The following is a 10,643-nucleotide window of genomic DNA, read 5'->3' on the forward strand; positions in this document are numbered from 1 at the left end:
GGGGTTTTTTTTTTTTTTTTTTTTTTTTTTGTAATTGAGTATTTAAGGGTAGGATTGAAAATAGTCCAGGGCGTTGCTGTAATGATTCAGAATGCTCAGTGGCTGTGTTTGGGGCCTTGCTCATTCATCGTGGGGTTGGCTAACTGCACAGGCCTGGGTGGTGGGGGTGGGGGTGGGGGGAGATGTTGCTGGGGGTGGTGGTGGCTCAGTTCCCTACACTGGTCAAGGCAGGCCTCCCACCAGTGACAAGGGTGACAAGGAACTTAGGGTCCAGTGGTTTCCATGAAGGGGAGTTAGCTCTGTAATTGGTTTTCCCTTCCAGGATACGCCAGCCTGCAGGAGGGGCTGCGGCTTCCTGCTGGCCGCCTTGCCACTTCTTCCTGATAGGGGAGTTAGTGCTGCTGTTTTGAGTGTGAAGGATTTTTAGCAGCAAATTGAACTCGTTGTGGCCTATTTATCAAGTATCTCAGAATCACACCGATATTTCGTCCCAAATTCCGTATAATTAGGAAATAGAAACTCCACTCGGCCATTATTTTGGCTCACCAACGTAACCTAAATTAGAGCTATCTCTGCATGCGATTTCAAAAAAAAGGAAAGCTTTTGAATAACAGCACGAAAGGAATTGATTTTTATCTGCTGGGCTCCCAGATGTGTGAGAGTAATGCAATGGTTTAAGTAACCCAGAAGCCGTCGTCGCCTCTGGTAGATGTGTTGGTGTTTTCTCCTTATCAGTAACAGAAAGGAGATCTAACTCTGTCATGGGATGAGCCCCGACTTCAGGGACCCCAGGTTTCTCACTGGGCCCTCACTGGGGTGTTTTTTTTTTGTCCCCAGACCTTGGGTGACATCTCCCTGCCTGGAATGCTCCCACCTCAGGCAGTCTCCTATCTCCACAGGGTGTTGTGAGTGAGATAATACGGATGTGGCTCTTTTTCTGCTGTCTTTCATTTCCCTCATTCCTGCGGGTCTGTGCTGGTGTGAGAGCAGGTGGCAACCCCCTCTCCCTGTCCTCTGAGGAGTGCACATAGGGCAGATGGAGGTGAACCCTGTTGCCTGGAGTGGTGGGGCAGGTCTTTAAGAGATTTGGGCTGGGTATGGTGGCACATGCCTTTAATTCTAGCACTCAGGAGGCAGAAGCAGGTGGATAGATCTGTGAGTTCAAGGCCAGTCTGGTCTACAGAGTGAGTTCTGGAACAGCTAAGGCTACACAGAGAAACCCTGTCTTGACAAAAACAAGGAAGGAAGGAAGGAAGGAAAGAGAGAAAGGAAGAAAGAAAGAGGGAGGGAAGGGGGGGAGAGAGAGAGAGAGAGAGAGAGAGAGAGAGAGAGAGAGAGAGAGGAAGGAAGGAAGGAAGGAAGGAAGGAAGAAAGAAAGAAAGAAAGAAAGAAAGAAAGAAAGAAAGAAAGAAAGAAAGAAAGAAAGAAAGAAAGGTAAAGTAGAGTAGATTTGGGCCTGGGGAATGGCCCAGTGGGTAGGGTAAGGTACTTGCCGTACAAGTGTAAGGATGGAGTTTGGACCTCTGCACCCACATAAATTTGAGAGGGACTGGAGCGCACCTGTAATTCCAGTATGCAGGAGGTGGAGACAGGACCTCAAGCAAGCTGGATGACCAGACTAGCCAAATTGGTGAGCTCTGAGATCTGTTGAGAGACCCTACCTATACACATACAAGGCAGAGAGACCTCGAAGAAGTCACCTAGAATCAAACTCTGGCCTCCTTCTGCACCATACCTCCCACTGCTTGTCTGGTGTGCTTTTCTCCCTTCTGGCTGCGTCCACTCTCTGGTTCTTCCTGCTGGAGGAAGGCAAAGGTGTTCTCATCAGATAGGACTGGCTGTGTCTTTTAGACCAGGACAGGTGCAGAGGCCTGCAGGTAGAGGAGCCAGACATGTGTAGACATACTTGGAGTGGATAGCTTGGGGCATAAAGGGGTTAGGTGAGGGGTCAGAGAGAGGCTTCCAGGTCTCTTGGAGCTCCAGGCAGAGGATGAGATAGTCTCTGGGTCAGGAGAGACCTTGCAGGTAGCTCTAAGCAGGGCAGGTTTCTCAGGAGGCAAAACTGAGTTAGACACAGGTTGGTAGTCATCCCTGATGGGACAGAAGGCTTTGGCTCTTCTGATGACAGAATCCCCTGGGAACTTTTTCCCCTTAGGGGAAAGTTGAGACCCCTAAAATGCAAAGGTATAAGGGAGCCAGCCTGGGAGGGAGTAGGCAGGCTCCCAGGCTCCCCACTTTTACTATCTTGTAGATTTCTGCTGATGTGGTGTGTAGACACCAGGGAGTCGGACCTTTCGGTGTGAACCTAGCTCTCAGCTCTGTTTTCCTGTGCCTACTTGCTACAGGTAACAGAGCCATGGAGCTGAGAAGGAAGGGATGCAGCTGTTTATACTCCCCCAGCATCAGGCCCAGAAAGTGTCCTCTTCCCTGTGTTGAAGTGACTCAGGTTCACAGGAGAACCTCTCTGTATCTGCAGCCGGAGCAAGCAGTCCAGGCGATTTGAGTGTGTGTGTGTGTGTGTGTGTGTGTGTGTGTGTGTGTTGTGTGTGTGTGTGGGGGAGTTCACTAACAGAGCAGGTTTTGACCTAGCTTCTTTCCAAAGCTAACGTGGCTTCCCACTCTGGCTTTCTGCTTTGTGATTCTCCCTTTAAAACCACACGAGACAGGGACACCCCCTGCAACATGCACACCTGCATGGCCCCCTCTTATGGAACACTGTTCTCTGAGTATAACAGCTATTATCTTCAGACAGTAGCAGTGATAACTTGCAAGAAACCCCTGAGGCATGGCCCTTTGACTGTTGTCGTTCATATATAGAAGGAAGTATGGAGAGCCACTGGACCTTAGTCTGAGTTTCCAGCCATTCTTTTCTATGCTCCCCAGCCAGCCCTGACTTTGCTCTAATTGCATGTGGCCTAGGGGTCTGGGAAGGAGCTACAGGATCTAGAGACTGGAGGGGTAACCGTAGGGGTGGGGTTCCATCTATGCAGCTGTGAAGAAGTCACCATCCATGCTGAGTGGTGTTTGGGGGTCACCCATGCTCTGTGAGTGAGTCTAATAAACACGTTGGTTCATCAAGTTGGACACTGGTGGTATAGTACTTTGCTCTGTCCCTGGGACTATATCTGGGGAGCAGACATTTGTTTGTGTCTTCCCTAGAAAAGTTCATTCAAACCCCATCTTTATCATCCATGGCTGTCTGTGAACCTGATATTCTGGGCCAGTGGCCCTTAGGGACACTGGGGTCTCAAGGGAAGAGAATTATGGATTCTGAGAGGGGGTGGCTTCTGATTTAGGCAGCTCAACCCTTGAGGGGGGATCGGCCAGCCTCTGCCAGCCACGGGGTCAACCCTCTCTTCCTGCCCCATACCCCTGGCTTCTCCCAGAACCCCTTCCCAGCCGTGAGGGGAATAGCTGAGTCCTCTCAGGAGGCCAAGAGAGAAACATTTATAGAATCACAAAGCCATACCACATGGCACGTGGCTACCCTGTCTGCAAGGTAAAGGGTTGAGAGACACATGATTCACTAGGGACCCGTGGGTACTTCATTCTGCATTCTGGGTTCTTCAGGTTCGTGGCTTGCAATTGGTCACTATTTCACTATCTCCACCACCCCACTGCTCATCCAGGGCGTGAAGAAGGAGGATGTCAGGAGTGGGCACAGGGGGTTTCATTATGTCACCGTCCTGATGATAGCCTCTGGTAGCCTGCACATTGTGGAAGATGTTCCCTTCATGGGTACTCAATGTCATGGTCCCAGCCTGGCACCTCAAGGGGAAGTCAGAGACCACTACACTGAAGTCTCTCTCTGTTGTCTCTGCCTGGACTGATGAGGAGGACGGATATGGTAGCTAGGCCCAGCTCCCTGCTACCCTTCTGCATGGAGGGACTTGAGCTGTGTTTTGGAAGGCCAAGGGATGCAGTTAGCTGAGTTAGGTGGCATCTCTGAGTCAGGCATCAGTTTCTGCAGGTGTGCATGTGGCACAATGACAGTTGTCACCTGGTCCAGCCTGAAGTAGGACCATGGACATAGGACCCTGTGAAGTCTGACGTGGCTTTGTACCTGTGCCCTCTGTGGGTGGAGGTGGGTACCTCTCTGGCTTCAGGGTATGTGTGCCCAGCCCTTCTTTTGGTCTTCCATTTCAACTAACTGGCAGGCAGGAGTTTTTTTAAGCCTCTGGAATTGGGAGGTGAGAGTGTTCTCTTTCATCCCGGGACCTTTCCCTCACGGTACCCCGCCACCCCTTTGTGAAGTTCCCTTGCTTCACAGTTGACTCAGCTGCTGTCTGTCTGTCTGGTGGAAAAGCAGGAGCCTCCCTTCTCCACATTTCTTGTGAACCTGTTCATCCGGCCCAGCCAGGTCCTCATGCCTGCTTTCTTGAGACCTGCCCACCCCTGGGACTCAGGGCCAGACCTTTGAGCTCTGGGTCGTTGGCCCGGAGGACTGTGAAGTGGCTGTCCTGCGGGAGCTGTCACTGTCGCATGAAGAGGGAAGGCCTCCACCAGGCGCCAGGTGTGGCCTTAGAGCGGTGGTGTGATTGTGGAGGGAGACATGCCAGGAGGCAAGGCCGTGGATCCGCTGGACTTTCATGCCTCAGAGCTTGGATTTTCCCAGCGAGAGATCGGTCTTAGCCCCGAGGCCTGTGGACATGAGACAGTGCGGTGAGTTTGGGTGTTCTCCTGTTTTGAAAATCCTTTCAGCTGATATTCTTATTTTTATTAGGACAAAACAAGTGCACTTTAAAAAAAAAAAAAAGCCAGGCAGTGGTGGCACACACCTTTAATCCTAGCACTTGGGAGGCAGAGGCAGGTGGATTTCTGAGTTCGCGGCCAGCCTGGTCTACAGAGTGAGTTCCAGGACAGCCAGGGCTATACAGAGAAACCCTGTCTCGAAAAAAAAAAAAAAAAAAAAAAAACCAAAAACAAACAAACAAACAAAACAAAAAACAAAAAGATTTACTTACAGCTATTTACACTGTAGCTGTCTGCAGAGACCCCAGAAGAGGGCATCAGATCTCATTATGGATGATTGTGAGCCACCATGTGGTTGCTGGGATTTGAACTCAGGACCTCTGGAAGAGCAGTCAGTGCTCTTAACCTCTGAGCCATCTCTATAGCCCAACTTCTTTTAAATCTGAAGTTACTGTTTGCAACAACTTTACATGACACAGGGCTCTCTCTGGCTGTTGTCACCTTTCAAAGCAGAGAGCGGTCTGTTCTGGTCAGACACATTTATTGATTTTCAACTTAGTTTACTAGAGTTTCACCTGTGGTGGCCTTTTTTGGTGAGACCTGGGTGACTCTTGAGAAGTTTGGGGTTCTCTTGCTGCCCAAGTGGAGCTGAGGGATGAGTTTGTTGGAGGGAGGGGACAGTGGGGTGTGTGGAGAGAAAGTAGAGTGTGGAGGTGTTGGTCTCGGAGTGAGATGTCAGCTCGCATTGGTTTTGGTCGATGTGTTCTAATTGTAGAAGGTTCAGGATACGATCCAGGTGGTGCTGGCCTGGATCTGGGAGGGAGGGGCTTTTTTCTCCATTCCTTTGGAGCTCTGCAACAGGATATGACTTAGGATTTGCCAGCTGTTGGGTCCTGGCTCATGGATGCTCAGGGTGTGGGTTGAGCTGTGTGGGGTCAGCTCTCGGCAAGGACCCATTGCAAAAGGAAGGAAGCCCTCTACTGTAGACTACGGGACCTTACGGTAACAGGGCCTTGGTGCAGCTCTGACCTCCTGGAGAGCGGGGACATCTGATCTGGGTACAGGAGCTGAAAGTTAAGTCCACAGCAGTGTGGACTCAGGAAACTCAGGAGCTCTGGAGACCATGCCCTTGCCAGCCCTGAGGCCTATTTCAGGCTGGGACTGGGGGAGGGGTGCATGGAAAATGTTGGGGACGGACATGGGGAGGTCAGGGTGTGGACTTAGTATCTGCTGAGATGTTGTGATGTCAGGTCTGTGTGGTCCAAGACCTTAAGAGAATCCAGAACATGCAAGCAGGAGACCCTTAGAGAACTGGGCCTGTAGGGGCCCAGGGCAGGTATTTCTCCTGTTAAGCTGTGTGGCGTTGTGGGCCTGGGCACATTGGGAGATGTTCACTCTGGGATACTGATGCAAAGCTGGCTGGCTGTCGGCTTTCCCTTCTGGATATTCTCGTTGTTACAGAGTTAATATCACCTGGAGTAGGATTACCTGAGAACCCAAACTTGCCAGTGAACTTTGATCTTCTAAACAAGACTCTGTGCTTTGGAGAAGATGGAAATGTTCCACCCAACAGTCCCTTGCAGTGAAGTAGCCCCACCCACCTCTGGGTTATACCATCTTGGCTTTGCTGAAGAAAGGTACGAGTGGGTGTCTCATAGGCCTTGCTTGGTAGGGACTCCCTATTGCGGGGCAGCGGGTGTCTTCTTTCTAGCAAGTTAGTGAGCAAGTTAGTGTGTCTGGCCACCAGTGACTTTTCTCTCTGTCTCCTGGACCTGACCTGGGAAGCTTGCTGCTTGTGAAACAAATGTCACAGAAGCCCTGACAGGAGAGCAGACAGCTTCAGGAGAGTCTGTCCCATGGCCACCCCTCACCTTTGTTCACATCTGTGTGTGACAGGCATGTGGGAATGGGAGCTGGAGCTGATCTATGTAGAAGATGCAAAAGACTTGCATGCTACACTTAGCAAAGGAGAGGCCAAGGGACAAAGAACCAGGGTCAGGGCGGGATGAGACCTCACATGCCGTAATCCACGATTCTTTTAAGCTGGGAACTCTTCAGTGCCCTCTTTCCTTTGGTTTGGACATGAGTTAACAACTCTGTGGCTGAACAGCAATACCAGTGGCAACCCAGAATGCAGGCATCTTTTCCCACACAACAGGGCCATTAAACTGTCTCTGCCCAAGTATATACATACATTCTGGCCTTTGCCTCAAAAATGTCTCTAAATGGGAAGATAACATGTACAGGGGTTTAGACTTCCTTATCCCTCTTGCTCAATAACTCCGAACAAACCCATTGTTCTCTACCAATTTCCATTTTCTAATTTTATTGGGATATAGGGAAACTGCGGCAGGGGACTTATGGATCAAAGTACCCTGTAACAGGCAATGGGTGTGTGTGTTGGGGGGATGGGGAATCTGTGGATGTGTCCTGCCCCTTAGTCATAAAATATTCTCTTCAAATGGTTTTGGAAATTGACTATTTCATGCCTAGTTACTTAAAGCTGGCTACAACCAGGCCCTCCATCATAGGCCCCCACCGCCAGTAACAGTTCCTGAAATGGCTGCCCAGAGCTCTCGCCTGGGGGCTGTGTCCTGAGCCTGTCTAGCACATTCCTGATGGACAGCATTGGTCTTCACTGAGGGGAGGATGCTAGATGTGGGGCCTTAGAGAGATGCATTACACAGGCAGTAGAGAAGGGCATACAAGGGTGCTCACTTCTGGGGAACAGATGTATTCGAGCAGGCCCTCATGGCTAAGTGAGCCCACATGGGAGTACAGGTGTACAAGCTCGCACAGGTAACCCATACAGGTGTGTAGGTACACAAAAGCACGCAGCTACCTCAGGACTGCTGTGCGCTGAGGATAAGAGGTTCGAGTGAACTGTGGGAGTCAGGGAGGACTTCCTGGAAGAGAGGTCTTGTGTAGGGAGGCAGGAAGGGGCAGCTGTGCATAGCAGTGGTCCTGGGATGAGTGTGTGTTTGGAGAGAGGGCTTGTATGGGGCTGGCTGTCAGTGTAACATCAGTCTACTGTCATGTCCGGATGGTGTAACGTTGACAATGACCAGAAGAAGTCTGGAGGGGCCCGCTGCCCTACTGGGTCTCCACCGTTGCTCTTCGTGTTGGGGAGGGGCAAAGGCTCACAAGTACTGGCGTAAGGTCCACAGGGCCAGGAGCCTGTGGTGATGAAGCCTGGAGTCCTGACTAGGAGCAGGGCACTGTCCTGTCTTTCTGAGGCTCTCTGTGTTCTGTTTCTTTGTCATGGGGTGGTGGCTTCTACACTTGGCCAAAAGGCCAAGAAGTGATGAGGTAGCGACCTCTGGCAGGTAGGTACATGAGGATAAAGTTGAGTTGCTGAGGAACTCTGGGATGTCCCAACTATGTCTCGCCTTCCCAGCAGCCCTTATGCACAGTGACCTCTGGTCAGGGCAGGGAGGAACCCTGCCCTGACACTCTCCACCCCCTCACTTTCTAGCTGGCCTCATCTGGTTTTGCCCAAGCCACCTGCTGGCCTCCAGGCTAACACCCACCCACCTTTTCCTTGCCTCGCCCCTGGGTACGAGCTTCTCCCAGGCTCTGCCTGTCAGTGGGTGTTGTGGACAGAGACCACTTGCCGAGCCATCCTGGGCTGTGTTCTTCTTGACAGTACATTTACTGTGACATTTACACAAGGAGCCACCCACCAGCCTCGACTCTGACCTTCGGGTCCTTGCTAGGTTAGTGAGGCGCACTAGAGGTCCCCATGTCCTACTAACTTAGAAATGAATCAAGGCTGTTTCTGGCTGTGACCAGAAAGAAGATGGGCACTCCAGCTGGCTCTGTGACATGTGGTGTTCTGGGTCTCCTCTGACCTTCTCTTTAAAGTGAGACTCTTGACTTGGCTCCTCTTCCAGATTACGCCTGGATATAGCTCCCTGTAGGACCTGCTTTGGTCCTCCAAGACCTAGTGGCAGGTCAGAGGTCACGGGCAGGCTGTCCACTGGTTGCCTGGTGTCTATCCGGGAGGCCTCCAAGTCTGCCTTCCGCCCCTACCGCCTCCCACTCCTTCCTGCTTCATCCCCACCTCCATCTTGGTTCCCTCACAGCCTTCGGGGGCTGAAGACATTCCAGGCTGTGTTTATGTGGGTTGTGTCGATGGCTGCCTCTCGTACCAGAAGTTAAAGCAAAAAGACTTTAAAGATATTTATTAACTTACTGAATAATGTCCATGACAACCCCACTCCATGTCAGCACCCACGGCACATGCTCACTTAGAAAACTTACGAGAAGGAGGACGGAGAAGAGGGACACCTGCATCGCTGTAGCTCTCCACAGGGTCCGCTGTGACGGGACAGCCCAAGGATGGCCAGGTGTGCTTCGGTAGGTGCTTTGAGCAGAGATTTGTGGACACCTCAGCCCCGACTGCTGATTCCATTCTCTTGTACATAGATTCAGAGGTCAGCTCGCTGGGTCACTGGATCTTTTCAATCTTAGAGGGACTGTCTTCCTGCTGTTCTCCATGATTCCCTGTGGTTGTGTCTGTGCGCACACACACACACACACACACACACGCATGCATGCACACTGCCACCACCAGCAGCAGCACAACTGCCTGGAAACAGGCCCCTCAGTTCCTCCACTCACCCTGCCTCATTCTGGGGCTCACATCCTGGCAGGGGCCCCAGAAGAGGACGAGAGCAGCAAGACCTGATTCCATCTTCTACCATGTGATGGTCGTATCTTTCCTCCCTGATTCCTGTTTCTTCATCTCTTAAGAAAGGAAGGCCTCTGTAATCAGCGTAGAAAGTTCCAGGGGTTTTTCTTAGTGTGTGTCACGCCTAGAGAGAGATGAGGAGCCTGGAACCCAGCTGCTGTCCATGGGCTTCACTGAGGTGTGACCTGGGAAGTGCCAAGCAGGTTGCTTATCCTCAGGGGAGCATGGCTGGCATCGTTGAAGGCTGGAGGGGCTAATTACCTGTGGCCAATTCCTGCTACCTCTGCTGCCCCGTGCAATTGGGCCGAGCCTCCCAGATGAACCCAGAGCTGCCTGCTGGTTTCCATCTCCACGACCTGTGCTCATTTCCTGAGTCTTGACCACTGCCTTGTCCCCTCTCTGAGTCACAGGTCACTTGGCACCCCATACTGTGCTTGGAATGAGATGATTCTTAATAAGATTTCCCTGCCATTTCCTCTCTGGTTTTTTCTGTTGAGAGGACACTGGCCACACTGCCTTCCCTGCATATCCACCAGCTGACTTTTTTTTTTTTAACCTCAGTGGAGTTGTCGTCCTGGGCTGTCACTGTCTGTCCCTCAGGCTAGGGAACTCTTCTGAGTCCAGCATTCACAGCTCCAGCAATATCACCCTCTACTTGTCTGTACCTCAGCCCCAAAATCAAGTGTACCTAAAACTCATGTCTACAATCCTGGCACTCTGGAGGCTGCTGCAGGAGAATGGCTGCTAGTTTGGAGCTAATCTGGGTACATAGTGAATTACAAGCCAGCCTTGGCTCCAGCATGAGATCTTGTCTCAAACAAGGATGATTAAAAAAAAAAAAAGCAGCATGCCTGGCACATAGTAGGTGCACCCAGAACACCTAATAGTCTCTTTAATGTTCCCAAGCAGTGGCACATTCACACACTTTATCTTTACTGACTGGCTGGAGCCTCCCTTGAAGTCCTCTCAGACTGTAGCACTCCCAGGAACACTTGTCTTCCTACCACCTTGCCTGTGGGCTACCCTGAAGACTCTGCCTTAAGACAGCTCTGATTGCAGCATACAGCTTTCAGATTACCTGTGTTGTAGGCTTCAGTTGTACCCAGAGGGCTTTGCAACTTGCTTTAAAATTTTTCTCCTGTCCATGGGACTTGAGAGTTTTTTGGTTTGGTTTAGTTTAGTTTTTGTTATTATTGTTTTGAGACAGGGTTTCTTTGTGTAACCCCAACTGCGAGCGCTAGGATTAAAGGTGTGAACC

At 51.0% G+C, this 10,643-nt stretch overlaps 1 protein-coding gene across 3 annotated transcripts in view; it reads left to right on the forward strand.

Annotated features, from left to right (window-relative positions):
• Nucleotides 1-10,643, forward strand: part of Gramd4 (GRAM domain containing 4) — a 77,730-nt gene that overhangs the window by 11,855 nt on the left and 55,232 nt on the right. Inside the window, exons 1-2 of one of the 3 annotated variants that reach the window (XM_029469884.1) lie at nucleotides 4,606-4,662; nucleotides 6,154-6,329. The exons of 1 other annotated variant lie outside the window; for it this stretch is intronic. In XM_029469884.1, the coding sequence (XP_029325744.1) occupies nucleotides 6,244-6,329 (86 nt within the window). In that variant the 5' untranslated portion in view covers nucleotides 4,606-4,662; nucleotides 6,154-6,243. Of the gene's footprint in view, nucleotides 1-4,605; nucleotides 4,663-6,153; nucleotides 6,330-10,643 lie in introns of those variants that run through there. One more of the 3 variants, XM_029469885.1, reaches the window with a different exon arrangement.

The sequence above is a fragment of the Mus caroli genome, chromosome 15, assembly GCF_900094665.2.
Source record: "Mus caroli chromosome 15, CAROLI_EIJ_v1.1, whole genome shotgun sequence".
Taxonomy (NCBI): Eukaryota; Metazoa; Chordata; class Mammalia; order Rodentia; family Muridae; genus Mus; species Mus caroli.